We start from the raw sequence: 18,851 nt of genomic DNA on the forward strand, positions 1-18,851 counted from the left end.
TATTGCACCTAAGAATATTCGTGGGCTTCTTGTCGCCATTCTATCGTAGAAAATCAAATTCGTGTTTTCAACTGACTTTAACCCTTGAAAAAGCAAAAGAAAATTACTTTTTTCTCATTTGCTATTCCAGCTCAGTTACCCAATGCCTCATAACTAGAGAATGCGTGACGATTTCTTAATGAAGATCGAAGTTTACTAATTGATCGATTTTGAAGATTGTCCTGTCTTTCCTATGGCTTGGAAGAATTATTATTATCTATGGGTATTTAAATTCGTTAACAAAATAATAAAAAGTTTGCGCTCAGAAATTTTTTCAGGAATCATTTTCTAATAGAATTAATTGTAATGAAAAATAGTCTTTTGTCGGTAATTTGCGGCTGTCGGAAATTTGACTCCTTCGGTTGTATGATATCGCCCGGTTTCACTGTTAATTAGTCAGAGATTTCGATTACCTCCTGTTGGCAAATCCTCAACAGCCAATAGAACCAAGAGTCATTCCTACCGGACCCACTGATGATGTGCAGGTGACGACTCACGGAATTTCTTTGAATGATCAGCGCGCGCACCACCCCTATGCGCACATCAACCCCTAGATCCTCGTGGTCCATTGCCCTTGTAAACGCCGGTGCCAAGACACAATTTAAAACGCGGCGGCAGTCGCGGGGCAACAGCCGACCACCGTCATTCCATCCTGATCTCAAAGTATCTCCCAATCGGCTGGACCTATCCTTTACGATCAACAAGTATCCAGTGTGTGCTTGTGATGTGCCGTTGATAAAATAATATCTTGGCTTCGTATTCGTATTTTTAATTACCAGTTAATTATTATGGGTTTTCCATTTCCGTTGGAAGCAGATGGATCTCAGTGGCGATAAACGTGACATAGGTTGAGCGAGTGATTATGCGTAATTACAGCGGTAATGGGTTGTATTTTAAATACTGCACATGTGATTTTAATTGGCGCGAGAAGATGAGCGCCGATGAAATATAATTTATCAATAGTATTCCGTGATTTTTTAGGGAAAAATTTGAAAATAATTTTTAAATGTTATTCAGTTTGAAAAAATCAGAAATTGTGGATGCGTTGTGTTACTCCATAAAAATGATTAGAAAATTCAGGTAAATATATTCTTGAATTTTTATTATTTGAGAATACATTGCAATGTTACGCTGATGGAAAGTAACAGCAATTATCAATTTCCATTCATAGATTTACTAAACGAGTTGTTGCACGTAAATTTAGTTTCGTGATTTTAAATTCCGAATTTTGAATCATAATTTCGTCTCATGGTGTAATTACATTGTCGTAAATTATTTGGAAATTTTCCTCAAGGTCCAAAAAACGTTATTATTGTTCAAAAACATCTGAGAATGTAATGACAAGTAATTTTTATTTTAATCTACCTAAGCGCTATGAACGTCACTTCCAGAACTGCGCGTATGTGCATTGCAATCGAGTCATAAACTAATTCCCCGAGAATGTTTTCAATTCAAGTCAGAATACTATCTCCCCCTCGATATTCCACTGTCCTCGAAATCGCCATAAATATCTTGATCCGAAGGTAGCATGACACCTAGCAATTTGTATGATGAATATTTTTCCATTACGCCTGTACGTTTCCAACTTTATGAAAAACCATCGTCCAATGCATTAGTCAGCGTCAACATTATTTGTATTTCGATTGGGGAAAACACACAAGTGTTGTACATTCGCAATTCATGACTCTCAATATTTTTTGGTATTAATTACTCCGGAATGAAGTGGCGAATTTTAGCGATTATCTCACGGTAAATTAAACACTGGATGAAAAAACGTTAATTTATCAACATCATCATGCGCGATTGATTTATGGGGGTTGGGGGAATACATGACCTATTTTTGCGTTCGTTGTTCACCATGGGAATCATCGGATGATTGGTGTCATTTGTCAGTTTCGTTGAGAAGGTGTAACAATAGGGACTACCGGATTGAGGGATTTGATTGGCCATTTTTCAAGAAGAAGTGTTCGGATGAACGAAGGTATTGAAATTGATACTATAATGGGGCCCTACGTATCAGGAAACTGTCATCAGGCGTCATATTTTTAATTTTTTTCAGCTTTACGGGTTGTCGAGGGTGAAATATGACCAGAGTTATTATTGTAGGTATTTTAGGGACATTATAGGTGTGAGAAGGCACACCGGGAAGTGAAATTAACTCTGCCCAGAAAAGGGCGGTTAATCGGAGCCAAATTACCGTTTTCAATGGAACATGTCTCAGATATAAGAGTTTCTTTCAAAACGTAACAGTGAAACTGTCAAAATTCTCAATCTGCGACCAAGAAAAATGAAATTCACTGATACATATCTACCTGTGATCAAAATTACATCAGAAATCATCGTGACCATGATCACCCGTGTTAAGTTAAGCAGAAGATAATTATGAACAGTCATTACGCGTGAAGGACAGTTCACGATGGAGAATTACTGGACGTTGATGGAGATCTAGTGGCACTGCTTCTGGAAAACCCTCCAGTGAAGATGGATGCGAGTACAGTGTGGAATTTGAGCCACCGGTTTGAGCCGCTGGCGGAGAACTCAACGAATTGTACATCGATGGATAGTGGATGTTATTACGATAATGAATTAGTCGGTAGAGTTGTGAAAGTGGTTGTACCATTATTCTTCGGCCCTATCGGTATTCTCGGGCTTGTGGGTAATTCACTAGTGGTAATCGTTATTGCTCTCAATCCTAGTATGCGGTCTACCACGAATCTTCTCATTATTAATCTGGCAATAGCGGATTTACTGTTTGTCATATTCTGCATACCCTTCACTGCTACTGACTTTGTACTGCCGTACTGGCCGTTCGGTGATTTGTGGTGCCGAATTGTCCAGTATCTGATCATCGTTACTGCCTGTGCCAGTGTTTATACACTGGTACTCATGAGCTTGGATAGGTGAGTATTCACTTTGACATTCGTAGTTTTTTTTCAAGGGAAAATTTATTTGGTTGTTTAGAAAAAATGCTTCTCGAATTGTTGACATGTGTCTTTGAGGATTTTCATTCAAGATTTTAAACACTAAATTGACCCGATGAGTGCAAAATCGCCGCTCGTACCCCTGAAGACGCACACCACAATGTTTGCGAAACGTGTGCAAAATGCTGATACCAAACGCGGTATCCATTCGGATGCCAAGTACATGGAGAGAAATATTATGTAAAAATTACGGAACACAAGTTTGCTTACCCATCGCAGAAGTGATTCGGAAAATTTTTAATTATCATTCTCAATAAAACCGGGAGTAAAATCATATTGAACTCAAAACTGTCGGAACCTTCTCATGCACTCGGTGCTAAAATTTATAGGACCCTATAATTTTGAAAAAAAGATCAACAGTCAAGTCTTCTCTTTAAATAAATTTGTTCTCTCACAAGTGAAAAGTTACGAGTTTAAGACTCAACCGGGTATCATAGCTGCACCAAACTATTTAGGCTGATGGTCCATCACAGCATATCCCAATCTTATTGACACGATCTAAAATAATAATAAAAAAGTTAAGTCGGCTGTAACCCACATTTCGACTTAGATCAGTGCTTGAGCATTCGGAGGGGGCCAGGTGTTTTAGATTCAAACGCTGGTACTTCATGTTATCCATTATTCATGATCGAGAATGAACAAAGTCCATCAACACCTTCAGCACATTGAATTTTGTTCTGCCCTCGGCAAAGCATATCACTGATATCTCCACCGGTTCTTCCCCTCGATCATTCATTATCACCCACAACAACACCAATATTCTGCACTTGACTCGGAAAGATAACCATCATCTCTTATCGTTTGTATTCACTAACCAGAATGCAAACTGATGACACACGGCCCAGAAAGATCACCCCGAATGGGGTTGACTCCGTTACATTTTGATATGCGTTCAAGCACCTCCATTAGACTGATGGATAAGGGGTCGTTATTGAACCGAAAACAAATGCTTGGAAAATTCCTAACCAACAGTTGTATAACTTGAGAAGGGGTGGGGGAGGAGAGGAGAGACGTATGGAGACGCGATGGAGCTCAACGAAAAACGCAAACTCTTTTCTATTCAACAGGTATCTTGCTGTTGTGCATCCAGTGGCTTCCATGACTGTGAGAACCGAGCATCATGCATTTATAGCTATCTGCATCGTATGGTTCGTCATACTTACAACTTCTATTCCAGTGCTCCTCATCCACGGAGAGGTGAGACTGTAACAATTGTTAATGATCTTTCAGACCACAGTTAGACAGGTAAATTCAGCGGAATGGTATCATCTGCTGATGTATTCAATATCGCAGGGAGGAATGTCAATCATTGATTCATTATTAAAGAGGACATTTTGTCGTTTATACTGATTAATTTTTACGTGTCTCAATGAAGATATGCAGCGAAACCAGTGAAGCTGGTGAAGACGACCTCTCGGAGATGATCTGCTCTGCGACACCTGGAGTGCAAATATCCCAATAGGGCATGTTAATTTGTTTTCAAGTCAATAGTACTTTTGCGAAGGAACATTTTCATAATCATAAGTTTGATAATCATTTCCTCAATCGAAACGATTATTCCTAAGTAATAAAATGATTTTGAATTCGATTTTTCGATTGTAGGATTTAGTTTAGGAATAAACAATTTGGTGGACATTTCGACGAATTCATAATTTTAGTTTTTATTCCGGTGCGGATAGGGGATGATCAATATTTTTGTTCTAGGGTCCATCGAGGGTTTTCATCAGTCCACTTGCCTATCGATTTTTATAAATAATACCATTCCGCTAGATCTACGTTGGCCTGATGTCGACTCATTAATTGCGCAGATTTATATTCAGTTGCAGAGTGAGCCGGATCCACACCCCGCCTGCAGAATCCTACCGGACGCCAATCGGACGGTCTTCCAAGTGACATTTTTTCTTTTGAGCTACGTCATTCCGTTGACAGTGACGTGTGCGTTGTACGTGTTTATGCTCATACGATTGTGGCGAGGGGCACGTGCCAGCGCTGAAAGCCGAAGAGGACGAAAAAAAGTCACTAGACTCGTCATAATCGTGGTCGCTGTCTTCGCGATATGCTGGTTTCCCATTCAAGTGAGTTATGTCTAAGCTTCCCCATTGGTGGATATGAAGAAGGAGAGAAAATAATTAGACACGCCCTTTTTTATTGCTATTGTCCAATTTGTGAAAAACAACGAAATTTCATGATTAGATTTGGTAGATTCATGTACGTCTACCAATTACGATGTCATTAACAGAGATAATTATGCACGCAATTATGCAATTAAGGCAGACGTTTTATTTATTTAATTTCCAGACAATTGCATATATTTTCTCTGGAGAAAATTACTTTTTAAATCGAGAATTGTCACTGAAGTTGAATGATTAATTTTCTTTTTCAATAATAAAATAGTCTGCGGTCACAGCATTTAATTAGAAAACTTGATTAATTTTGATGCATTGAATGGATGTTATTATCCCAAATGCAATTATGACGTAGTTGTGAAGGTAATTACAAGTTCAATTATGCAGGCAATTAATACGAAACGTATTTGGTGTTTTAGGTAATTCTGGTAGCGAAATCATTAGACTCATATCCTCTGACGACAACATCGGTTATGATTCAGGTCGCCAGTCATGTCATGGCGTATATGAATAGCTGTGTCAATCCAATTTTATACGCATTTTTGAGTGATAATTTTCGGAAAGCATTTCGGAAGATTATTTACCTCAGGCCGAGGTACGAAGCCAAGGGGACGGGGGGACCGTTGACCAAGACTACTCGGGCGGCGAGCAGCGGTGACATTATATAGGTGAAATTACTCCTTCAATTTTTTTTGTCTTTAATGAAAATATTAAAAATTTTATTAAATTCATTAAAGTTCTGAATTATTAACTAGTGAGAGCTCTCCAAGTTTTTAATTCACCGGAATCGCAATGAGTCTCAGGAAATGTTTTTGTAGACTCCCTCAGCGCAAGTTTATTCTTTTCATAAGCATATCGTGCCATTCAGAAGACGGGAAATTTTTCTCAATTTTATTATTCCAGGAGTAAAGTGCATGATTTATTCGGGGAATATTAAATCTGAAAAATTGCTACTGGCGCGAGTTAATTGCTTCACGGTGTTCTGAATCTAGTTATGTTAATACTCTTTACGTGCGATCGAATTGAATTTCAGGTAGTGGGAGTGGATTCAATTTAGCGAAAATGATTAAATTTTAGACGTTCTTGGAAATTCGTAGGAAGCCCTAAATTTGAGGGACAGAAGGAGTTCCTGACGTTTTGGAATTTTAGCAAATCTTGAAAAATATTCTTATGACACATTCGAAAATGTCGAATAATTTTTCGAGCATTGGTTCATCATTATTTGCAATAGTGAAACCGGGAAGCGCGTGTTTTTTCACAGGATATGAAAAATGGAAAATTATCTCTCCCGCTATTTTATTTTTTATCGCATTGAATCTGGGGCTCATGTTAATACTTTCCTTCAGCGCGGAGTGAAATTGAATTCCGGGTAGTGACATTCGATTCGAGGTGGAGGGAAAAAAATAATGAAATTTCCAACTTGATGAAAAATTCATTGACATCTGATTTTTTTTGCAGTAGAAAGAGGAGATGTGGGAAAATCTCGTCTATTTTAGTAAATCCTGAATGGAGATGGCATCGTTCCTTTCCCTCTCTCAATGTACAATTATTCTTTGAAAATAACACGAATGTCATTTTGCAAATAAGAATTTTTCGAGGAAAAGTACTTTGAGATCTGTTCCGCAAATTTCAAAATTTTTTCTGCATCTCTAGGCTGTTTCACAATTAACTTTACTGATATCTGGACAAAATGCATGATTTCTCTCGAGAGTATTAAAATTGGAGAACTATTCCTCGCGTCACTATCACTTGTTCGCCATATTGTGGATCTAGTTAAGTTAATATCCTCACTCTCCTAGAGGTGAAATTAAATTCCGGACGGTTCTGCTGATGAAGATGGTGACATAAATACTGGAGAAATATTAATTAGGTCTCATTGTTTTTATGGCACCCGCGAGGAATATTCCGCGGGGGTATGCCCATTATTGGGTGAACAACGGATGGAGAGTTATCCCTGGAGGATTGAGATAGGTTTAGAAATGGAACTGTCGTTCCATGAGGCGTTGGCATTGAGATGAAGTGGATCGTTGTCGAGAATTTGAAAGAGTACTAGTTAATTTAATGGTGGAATGTTCTATGTATTTTCGAAAGTTTCATCTCGCATACAGTTGTACTGAAATTCCCAGAAATTTTCATGTTGTTAAAGCCCGAGATAATCCCTCGAACGTAAAATCTCGTTGAAGTCTCGCACATGCCCATGATCGATATAATCCTAGATTTTAAAGATCTCAGAAAAATTAAGGTCCAGACGCTTCCCAATAATTTAAAAAATTGTATTCTAGTTTTCCCGAATTTTTAAAAATCAAATAAAAATGGACCGTTGCGGTCATAGCTCGTCCGACGGCGTGTTAAAGACGTAGTAATCAGACGAGCGTATTAATTGACTATCCGGATACCGCATTTGAGCTTGAGAATAAAGGGTCTGATAAATTCTAAAGTTTTTTCATTATGTGGTTATATCATAAACTCAAACCTCTTGTCGTTCAAATATTCTAGTTGCTCATAAAACCCCACTTTCTCGATGTGTATCATAAAATATTTAATTTGGTTAACTTTTTCCTCTAAATTTTCCTCTCCCTCCCGTAAAACAAAATAGAGCTCTGGTTCATGTTCACACGGACAAGCCCGGAGTTATTCAACTCGAGTTTTCCAAGTCGTAAGAGGAGTGCTATTGCTGGTTATCGCGGGTATTCCCTCGATTTTATTTTTCCTCATTGAGGTGGACAGATAAACTTATTAAGTGCTTGACAACGAATCAACATTAAGAGCTTTCCCCAAAGTTTAATGATTTTATTTTTGTTCGCAAACCTCCAACTATTTCTCATATTGTTTTCGTATCCATTCTCGAAGGATCTGCGTGCCGAGATATTTGATCCTTCTGAGTGGAGCAGGTAAATGGAACGAATGTATCAGCTCCATTCGCCCGATTCATTTCGTTCCGAAAATGAAAGAAGAGCTCGTCGGTCATGAGAAATTAGTGAAAATCTGCGGTGAAAAAGCGCTTTGACGGAGTAACATAGACGTGGGTGTTTTCATCAGACCGAGGGCGACGGTGGGATCTTCGGGAAAAGCCATATTTATTCATTCAGCCACCAACCATTTGTACTTATTCCCTAACATTGCGTAAAATTTTCTTCTTCGCGCTTCTTCTCGAGCATTTCCGAAATGGAACATTTTTTGCAGTCATACCTAAGTGCAAGTCTACCCCTCGGTACGGTTCCGCTCCGTGAAAATAAAGGAACAAGATGGGCATAAAAACGCGTAACATATTGCAATAAGGGCACCATGCACCACTCGTATGGGGCTGTTTTAGAGGGTATTTCCGGATAAGTTAGAGTTATGGTATTACTGAGCTCATTTATTTCAACATGAATTCGGAGTAATAGAAAGAAAGAAATATTGCTGAGGAGCTCAAAAAAAACCTAAATTTGTGGTAAAACATTATCGAACATCCTTAAACAATTTTTTAGATCGAAAGCAAGTCCATCTCTGAAGAATTTTAATCATCAAAATAATCCCTTCACTCAAGAAAATTCAAGTCTTCAGAGTAATTTTTTTACTCCACAAAAAACTACATTTTTTCCTAAAACATTTCTTCTCTGAAATGTCAGCTTTATTTTTATCTCACCCGAGTTTCCGGGAATTTAAACTAAAAATTTCAACCACTTTATGAGAGGAAGTAAACAATCGCCTAAATCCGTGTCCCCCGTAAAGCCGAATTATCGTAGTTTCAGCGTTCATCCGTTAGCAGCAGTAACATGCGTATATCCGCGAGCTTTACATCAGAAATACACTAGTATGGAGCACGTATGTAATCCGCCTAGGCCAGAGGTTTTCCCAACTACATATGAGACTAGGCGCCTTATATACTTTATCCTCGACTCGTTAACTTTTCCCCCCTCCGGAAATGAGAGAAAATTGCTGCTACTGCAGAATGAGAAAACGCAGGATGGCTTGAGGGGTTCGTACCAGTGAGTCAAACGTTAAAGATGTCGACGAGGAGCTCGACAAAAAAACCTCAAGAGTCAATGGGAGAAATTATCTGCAAGATTCTTCCCCTCATCGTTCTTATCGCTTTGCACTCCTCCATTTATGATTTTCTGCGGAGTTCTCCTCGGCATGAGCTTGAGTATAGGGACTCTATAAATACCCTCTGGAGGCTCGTACCCTGTGGGTGAGAGAAGCTGCGTTCGAATTGGCGAAATATACGATGCACGTGTTTCACAAGCGAAATGTTGAAAGGGGAAAAACGAAGGCAATAGATTACATCTATGATATGATCCTGCTGAACTTTTCCGGTGATTTTACTCTTTTATAAATCGTATTCAAAGGATGATATGCTATTCAACTGCTGCGTAAATCGTGCTAAGGGTTTCTGGCGCTGGATCAATAAAAATCGAATTTTGTCTGAACGATGTACAGTTTCAAGTTCTTCTGTATTCACTGTACTGTACATGAAGTGGAAGACTCCTCTGTATTCGGAGTAAATGTATTGCATGGAGATCGTTCGCAAACGCCTTTTTCCGCTCCAATATTTTTTGATAAGAAAAAAAATTGCGACGAGAATTGATTGCGATGGGGCGGTGTTGACCCCCGGAAAGTTAGCGTATGTCCTGGGCTTTCGTGTAATAGGATGCATAACAGGATCTTCATTGAGGTCCGCTTCCACCGGCGACAGGGTATTAGCTTTTGACGATGAACGAAGATTGTAATATGGGATTGAAAAGTACTGAAAATTTCTGATAAATTTTATCGTACCAATGATATCCCGGAAATTAAATGTTTTTCAATTCCTGTATCAATCGTGCAGGGCAATATACATTAGTTTTTTTCCTCTGCATCAACAGATCGATTGCGTTGTGTTTGAAGACGGTATATTTAATGGGCGATTCCTCTATATTTGCCAGAGATGTGTAGAATGGGGATCGCTGGCAATAGAGGGTTCGCGGATCTCATATTTACTCATAAAATTGAAAACTATAGCGGAAATTAACTGCTCCGAGACTATTGACTCATTGAAAGCTACTGTGTACCCTGGGTTCTCCTCGTCTTCGATGTATGATGATGTACGTTTATCTGAACCACCTTTGACGGAATAATATTATCTGTTAACGTTGACTCAAGATCACGTATTGCAAATACGACGAAGGGAATCGGTAAATATCGATACTATCTCATTGATGTTGTACGCTGCACTAACTAATACAGGGATGATCCTAATACGACTTATGACATACGCGGGGTTTCGTAATCACTATAGTTCTAATGGCAAATGAAGCAGCTAGCGAAGTCAATAAATATGGAACTAAGAAAGAGGTCAATAGAATTAATGACGGTAGATGATGTGAATTGTCATTCACCATCACTTCCGTACATTTAGCGTGTGAATGAGAAATAGCTTCATGTCAAGTGGTGTGTGAAGGGACGTAACTCTGCCGTATCCTGAAATTCCAATCCCTTGGGATATTTAAATTACTTCGATAAATTACTTCATTAACGCAACCGGCCAAACCGCAAGGAGAGATGAGATGCCCCTTGTATCTTGTGATCCCCGACAAATTGAATGAGACCGGAAAATTGAGGAAGTCCCTTGAGTGAAACTTGGGGAAAGCATGGAATAGCACTTCTGTATGGCATTTCCACTAGTTTCTTTCCAAGAGTTGATTGCTCAGTTGAATTTTTCATCACTTATCGTGATTTTTCAGACTTCACTGTATTTCGACAGTCGTCACGTCGTCAATTGCATTCCATGATACCCCACGTCGACTTTTGGAGCCTTCAAAGGAAAACCTATTACTTAAATATCTCATTCTGTTACACCGAATGCACTCGCGCAAACGGCCGGAAATGGGGAATCGATTTGAGATATAAACGTATTCTAGATGGCCAAGATCATTTAACGAGTAAGAACTCTCGAGAGTTGAACTTTTTAAGGTCGCTACGTGATGGAGATGTACGACGTACTTAGACTAATGAAAGGATGGTGGAAATGTGGTTGAATGGTCCATGTGTGGCATTAGAAGTCTTAGGATTGATTGAGGAAAATACGGAGGATGAGGTGATTGCCAACGTCCTGATCAGCTGGCTCAGACCACTGGTCAACAATGCTTTGAAGCTTGGAAAAGGTCTCCTCTGTTTTCCGGATCTACTAATTCACTCTGGAGTCGGAGTGGGATGTACTTTTCCTTGAGGAGCTTGCACCCGATCATTGTCTGCGTCTTGGAGATATCTATCGGTTGACATTAGAGAGAACATGTCAAATATGTTCAGGAAATTAATCCCCGGTTGTTTGTCAAGGAAACCAAGAGTGATATTGCTGTTGGTTTGTCCTCGGCACCTCCATTACCACAACTATTAGAGGGGATGATAGATGATATCGATAGTCGATTGTCCATCAGAGCTAATTGAACTTGATGGCTACGTATCTTTAGGAGGTGTTGATGCTTTTATCGGAAAATAGGATTTGTTTGTTTTTGGAAATTGATACACTTAACGCGCGCAGGAAAGCCCTTGGGTGATTTAAAGAACAGCTCGTTTGCAGAAATAAAAAACTCGTTAAGTCGTTATTTTACGGGTCAGTACTTAGCACGTGTTCACTTCAACATTACACAGTTATGGCGCAGCAGTTTATTGCCTGGGAAATGTACAATTATAAACAAATGCTAAACTGTTTTCATTTGAGGAGATTGAAAAGCTCATTATTGGTTCTATTCTCGTTTCCAGGAAATAGCCTATGATATGCAGATCTAGTCAATAACAGAAGGCTGACTGGAAGCCTTTGACTAGAGGCAGCCAGAAACTTCACAGGATGATTGGCGATGACAAGGTACAAGGTACAAGGCTCTATCAAATGCATGGTAGAATGCTTTTGTATCTCGCGTTATTGAGTAATTTACATATGGCTCAATACTAAATATAGTTGTTGAGTACAGATGGGAAAATGGTTTTTGTGCAATTTGACTGGTTATAATAATAATGAAATATTTAAGTGAATGAATGTTTTGTGATGATTCCGTGGTACTCATCATTTTCAACGATTTTCCCAATTAAAATAGTGGATGAGTAATAACTATCATGTCATTTGAGTGTATAAATGTACCAAATGGTGATATAAATTATATGAAGTGTTAATAATTGCTGTTAGACTTTATTATAACGATGACAAACAAATATTATTGATTTGTAAAATTTTCAGCACACGAGTTAAGTAGATAGGCAATATAACTTGAGATGTATACGAATATTCACATGGACGAGTACCTCTTGACTTTGAATTGTAGGAAAATTGAATAACATGTTGACACGGATTTTGAATACATATGAGTAATGTATTGGATCAGCGGAGGATGGTATATGAGCCCCTACATCCTCCGCTCAATTCTCCATTGCGAAAAATTATTGGTTTTCCTCTATTCGAGAGATTAAAATAATATACTTATGTAGGAATAAATATTTTTATTGAATAATGGAATGAATGAAATAGCAATTCAATGGAGGGTAAATGTTCTGAGTGTACATAGAACTATTTTATCATTAAAGTAATATTGATGTATATGAATGTAAATTAATAAATGTTGAAGGGATACTAACTTGTAACATAACTGTACCTTAATTGTATATTAAATGAAATAATTATATGGTGAATACAGAGTTCAATTGTCAGTAAAATTCATTGTAGAGCTTCTCAAGCACCTATTAATTCCACTGAAAACATCACAATCAAGTTTTACATTAGACTAGTGCTGCAGGGAAATGTGTGGGTGGTGTGGGGTGAGCCTTTAGTTGTCGATTCCATCTGCCTCGCTCCATAAATCTCATCGGAGTTTAGCAGGGGGTCTTCTTGAACGGAAAGAAAAAGCATTGAGCAAAGGAACGTTTATGATGGACGTAAAATTAAATGGACTCGGCGCTTTTACGACTGCCAAGGTAGCGTAAATATTGATGCTCTTATATGAGCTTTTCTAGTAAATTTTTCAGGATGAAAACTACTCGCGACGACAAAGAATACATTCTAGCTGGGTTTGCTGTTATACAAGCGTTAGGATCTTGGGGTTTATGCAACCAAATGCACTACATGAAATAGTCATTTACATCATAACGAGGGTGTGAGGTAAAATATTAGATAATTGAGTGGTTTGTATGAATGCAGTAGCTATGATGATCCATCGAAAAACTCCATTATGAGCCATTACAGGATCATAATTTGCAATTTTGTGAATCAACAGGTATAGAGGATATGAGTAAAAGTCATCGTGAAGGTTGAGTCTAAGATTTAGACTGTCACTACACCGAGAGAAAGGTCCACGAATTTTTGGAGGGATAATTTAAGTTGTTTCTGTATTTTTTTACTCAATTCTCCACGAAATTCTAGAATTTTCATTTTACTTTTAATTAAAATACGAGACTTCGACAGTTTGCATCTCGTTTCCGGTGTTGAGCGCTAGGATTTTTTCCCAGCAAATATACATATTTCATACACATAAATGAATGATAAAAAGCAATAATAGTTGCTGGAGCTTAATGGTTCCAGGAATATGTTGTCAAATGGATAATTGGCGTGATGTCCCTTGAGGCAGAGTATGTCGAGAGTGTAAAAAATTCATATGGTCCTGGCAGGAGCAATGCTGATGGCAATCTCCTTTGTGGATGGCTCTGGACTTTCAGGATTCTTGTAATTGCCCGTCCCAGCAACACTCCTCCGGCTTTTTGATACCCCGTACTTTCGCGTTATACCGAGCTGAGTGAGTTTTCATGTTAACGTGTACGATGCTGGCCATTTCGGGGAAAAATAAAGGAAGAGATATTGATCAGAGGGCTGATACAATGGAAATTGGAAGAACTCGTTGTAATTATACATGGTAAAAATATTCCATTTTTTTAACAGTTTTTTTTTCAGTAATTTATTCAGTAATTTTGGGTGCGGAGTATAGCAGCGTCTAACTATATTCATTTGATATTTTTTACGATATCATATAGTAAATTTGTATAAATAGCAGAATAGAGTGGATTCCTCATTAAGAAATGCTAATTTAAATTGAAAAGAAACAAAATTTTTCGAGTTTCTAAATTAATTCTACCCTTTAGGACTCGGATACCTAAGGGCTGAAAGAGATAATAGGGAGAATTAGTGAAAAGATATTGATATTTCGTAGAACTATATTCAATTACAAGAAAGAAATTCACAGAAAGGAAACTGCCGTAAAAAACAATAGTTCCAAAAGTTGCATCGATCAACTGGAGCATTTATTTGAAACAATCAATTATTATAATTGATCAATTAAATGCCAAGTGTGATCGTTTCATTGCACGATAAGGAACCCTCCTCCCCCTGTCATGGCGCACATTTTGATAGACGCATTGGACTATAATGTCTTCGCCTAGCCATTTACTGGATTCCTGTTGCGTTGATGGCCTTTAGAATGTGTAATGGCTTCGTCTCCTCACGATCAGACCAGAACTAAAATCAATTGTCTCGTTGGACTGTAAGAGGAGTTTACGTCGATGCACACAGAATATAAAGTCCCTCCTTTTAAACGGCACAACAGACCCGGACATCTAGAGTGTCCCCTCAACTCATTTTTATCGGGCTTTTTTCGTCTATCTGTTATCTATTCCTCCACCAATCCGGCGAATGGCTTCTTGTCTCGAACATCAAAGAACCTTTTAGTGGGAATCACCAATGAGATCCATACCGATTTCCGTTTGACCCGGATATTCTGTTATCGCTTCAAGTTGTAATATCCGGTTGGCGAAGAGATACTCTTTGAGTCGTGATGCATTTCGATGCAGCGGAGACCTTGGGGTGGTTCGCGGAATCACCGAAGGCAATATCTTGAGTGCATCGATTATATTAACGTGATCGATACTTTTCAGGTAATAATTAAACTCACAGAAATGACGCAGGAGTTTTATTTATGTGAATTTATTTGTTGGTAAATTATTTTATGTATCAGTTGCAGCCTCCTCAGATAATTTCTTTCTTCATTAGTAATTAATTAACTGAGATTGCTACGTTAATTCAACCCCCGGCACTTGAATGTTTTCATTATGCATACCTATATATCTATAGGTATTTTCTTGAAAATTTTCTTATTAATATTTAATAATAATAAGTCTCTCTTAATCTCTTTGACTATTAAACACTGAATTTTCAAAGCTTGATAATGAATTTTATGATGATCAAAGGATTTGCTTTGTGTTTTTGCTCGTAAGGAAATAAATTGTGTTTTAAAATTGTCGGTACACGGGACGAGATAAATAATTGAGAAATTGGCTTGAAGGAATTTCCGGAATATTGAATTTCTCTTCTAAGGAGGTAAGTAAAAGTGTGGATGAGATGATGATAAATGGGATGTTTGAGTTAAAAAAAATCTCGGATATCCCCGTCAGCACAAAACATTTATTTGAAGTATTCCTCGGGCAACGCTTCACATCCGATTTTCATTGGGAAAAATAATTAACTATGGCTGTAAACGTTTTTATGGCCTCCATTCGTAATTCCTTCGGGATTCAGTGGGCAAACAATACAAGAGCTCTGGGAATCGTTATCACGATTCTGTTTTTTCAGACACTCCAATCACTCTCTCAATCCTGTTGTCGTTGGATTTTCTCTAAATGGAATTTCAGTTTAAATCCTTGTGACGTAACTATTGGAAAGAGCTGTATTAAGGTTGATGCTGTTACCTCGGAAATCCTGACAGCCAGTTTCTCATTCCTTTATTATTGTATTGTACATGTGGAAAATAGGGAGTGCTGAGAATTAAATTAAGGGCCACGTTTTCCATTCGCAAAGTTTGATTACAAGTTATTCAGTATTTTCCAATTCCAATTTTCTGGGATTGTCCAAGTTATGCGACAATCCCAGAGATGAATTCAGTAATGTCAATATGCAAATATTTACCAAGTCCCTCAGTGCTTTGAAGGTAACTATTAAAACAGAAAGAAACATTGGATTCCTTTTTGTAACTCCTGGGGTTCAGTCCCTGTTATTTTTTTTCTTTGAGGACTGACTTCCACTTGGTAAGGCTGACTTGTTTACGTAATTTTCTTCGAGATCAACTTCAGCCCTACACTCCTCGATAAGATTTTTTAATCCGCAAGTTATAACCTGAATCTGCAGTAATAACCTTTCGATGAAGTTTTTTAATCTTCCTCAAAGTGAATAACCAGCGCTATCTGATCCAGTGACGCACTTGGTAATTTTGAAGCGACGATGATAGCCTCCACCATCTGGAAAGCTTCATCGCCGATCGTTATTATTTCTACTTCAAGATTAAAATGACATGAAAATGAAATTCTGGATGTGAAAATGTGTGGAACTTTTGAATCGTTCATTTGTAAAATACAAAAACACCAAAATACGAAACTAGGTGACTGTCTACGAGATGAATTTCGTAATGTCAATTTTAAAATATTTGCCAAGTCCCTTGAAGCTCCAAAGGAAACTAATAAAACAGAGAAGAGCGTTAGATTTCTGTTTATGACTCCAGGGCTTCAGTTTCTCCCTTTGAAAAATAACTCAACTAAACTTCGTAAAAGCGACTTGTTTCTTTCATTGCCAATGCAATCACTTTGTCCCTTCGTTTCTCTTCAGGATTTTTTAACCCACGTGTGAGCAATAACAACCCTTCGCTGGAGTTTTACAATCTTCGTGAATATGAATTCCATCCACGGAGAAATGACCGTTAAATGTAGATGATGATGTTGAAATATGAGTGTGGAGAGCTAGTAAAGATTTTTCCCTCTCATGTCCCCTTTTTCGCATTTTTATGTCGTGATAAAACAGTAATAGAAAATAGGGGTGAGCATGGAGAATAGAGTGAGGTACGAAAAAAAATGCGATTTGTAAAGACAACTTGAATACCATCGCTCGTGGGTTTTACGGATATCGTTTGCCTTCTTCCACCGGAAAATTCAGTTCTAGTTCGGTGCGAGGGAGATTGCATGGACGGTCTGACCGTTGGATATGACCCGAAAATCCCTTTTCTCAACATGAACTAATGGAATTTTCAGCGCAGGATAAAGTAGACACGGAAAATAACTCGAGACTGCAGATGAAAATTCATCCCACCGGTTCCATTAAACATTCTTAATTAACTTGAACGAAAAAGAAATGATAATACACCTTTTCACGAAGGTTAATTAACGGAAAGCAAATGAGATTTTTTTTAAATATTCGCTGGCATTGCAAATACTCGGGAATTCCCCGAATGATTAATGCTGACTAGAGACTATTAGCGATGTAAAAAGTACAGACCTTTGACTTCACCGAATTTTTAGGCTTTTCAACACTCGTTAACACAAATGTGACTTTCCCTTTTTTAATTATGTTAGTTATTACATGTCAGTTATTGCATAATAATTTACTCGGGACTTAATACCAAAAATAATTATATAGAACTCCATGATAACCATCATGGTTTGATTCGACTGCATTCATTGATGCTGCATTATCGAAATGCCTGAATACTCTGCATAATTCCATGATGCTATTTTTCCAATAAAAATAATGAGTGGAGGACGATCATTAACTCACTTCACTGAATAAATTCCCTGAATGGCGCTATAAATTATATGAATGTATATTACCAATGGGTGTCAGAGTTCAATATAACAATGAATGAGAAACGAATATTATTGATTTGCAAATTTTCAGTACAGACATGAAATAAATAGGAAATATAGTGAATATTCACATGGATGAGTACCACTTGGCTTTCAGTTGCACGATAATAGAATAAAGTGTGGAGATAAATTTACGATTGATCTGAGTAATATATTGAATCAGTGAGGTACGGGATACGAGCTCCTGCCTCCTCCCCTTGATTTTCCATAGCGAAAAATTACTACCATATGTTCCTCCACTCCAGAGGTAAAATATTATCATATAACGTCAATAATCCATCGTGAAATTTTCCTGGACGTATCTGGAGTTGAATTGATAGATGACGAAGGGACAATATCGTATAAAATAACGGCCCTTTGATTGCAGATTAAATTCAATATCTCTGTGGAATATACTGGGTTTAATGTCCAATGAAATTTCTCACACTGAGCCATTACCAATTTTGGGAAACCTATTAATCCCGTTGAAAGCATCGTAATTGCAGAACATTCAGCTTCTAGTTCGACTCGAGGTGGATTACATGGACCTGATGGCCAGTGGGTTTGTGCAATATGCCCTGAAATTCCCTCCACTGCGTACAGACTGGTACTGTAAGAATTCGGTACAACTAGAACTTTACAAGATAATCGGATGACTTTCTTCGCTTCCGAAATTGCTTGCTCCTTCTGTATCCAGAAAGTTCCAGTGATATTACATTGTCCGTGACCAGTGGAGGGCAAGGGAATCTCTTGCAAATGGGATACGACATTATGTTCACTTTATTACGGGTATACAAATACTTTGGCTATTTTTTCTCCATTGAAAGGCTCTTCTGGTTTAGTATACGAACAGTTGAGTATTCATTTGATCTCCACTTCAGCAGAAGTTTGGGGACATCTCCAACACTCAGAAAAATATATTGACGAAGGATTCATTTACTTAAGAGAAGTATTCATTAAAAAAATTATATTTTACTGATTGAGGGCTCCCCAGGAGGGCCTCTTCAGGCTTTAATTACCTTTCAATTATTCAGGTTCTTCAGCAGGAAGAATTTCGATAAATTGGGTAATATTCACGATGAAAATTATTATTTCAGAACTG

The 18,851-nt window shown here is 37.9% G+C and overlaps 1 protein-coding gene across 2 annotated transcripts; it reads left to right on the forward strand.

Annotated features, from left to right (window-relative positions):
• Nucleotides 1–1,150: 1,150 nt before the first annotated feature.
• On the forward strand, nt 1,151–12,280 carry LOC135172708 (allatostatin-A receptor-like). 2 transcript variants are annotated; one of them, XM_064138989.1, is made up of 6 exons: nt 1,151–2,020; nt 2,099–2,939; nt 4,088–4,217; nt 4,829–5,095; nt 5,566–5,814; nt 11,870–12,280. In XM_064138989.1, the coding sequence occupies exons 2-5, from the start codon at nt 2,521–2,523 to the stop codon at nt 5,812–5,814; spliced, it is 1,065 nt and encodes a 354-aa protein (XP_063995059.1). In that variant the 5' UTR covers nt 1,151–2,020; nt 2,099–2,520; the 3' UTR covers nt 11,870–12,280. The 2 variants fall into 2 exon arrangements, with proteins under 2 accessions (XP_063995059.1, XP_063995060.1); XM_064138990.1 differs by having other exon boundaries at nt 1,946–2,939; nt 4,841–5,095.
• The last annotated feature ends 6,571 nt before the right edge of the window (nt 12,281–18,851 follow it).

Source organism: Diachasmimorpha longicaudata, chromosome 2, assembly GCF_034640455.1.
Source record: "Diachasmimorpha longicaudata isolate KC_UGA_2023 chromosome 2, iyDiaLong2, whole genome shotgun sequence".
Taxonomy (NCBI): Eukaryota; Metazoa; Arthropoda; class Insecta; order Hymenoptera; family Braconidae; genus Diachasmimorpha; species Diachasmimorpha longicaudata.

Coding starts and splice junctions, on each gene's coding strand:
- LOC135172708 (XM_064138989.1), top strand. CDS start 2,521: ATGGATGCGAGTACAGTGTGGAATTTGAGCCACCGGTTTGAGCCGCTG. Junction 2,940..4,087: donor GTACTCATGAGCTTGGATAG/GTGAGTATTCAC, acceptor TCTATTCAACAG/GTATCTTGCTGTTGTGCATC. Junction 4,218..4,828: donor TGCTCCTCATCCACGGAGAG/GTGAGACTGTAA, acceptor TTAATTGCGCAG/ATTTATATTCAGTTGCAGAG.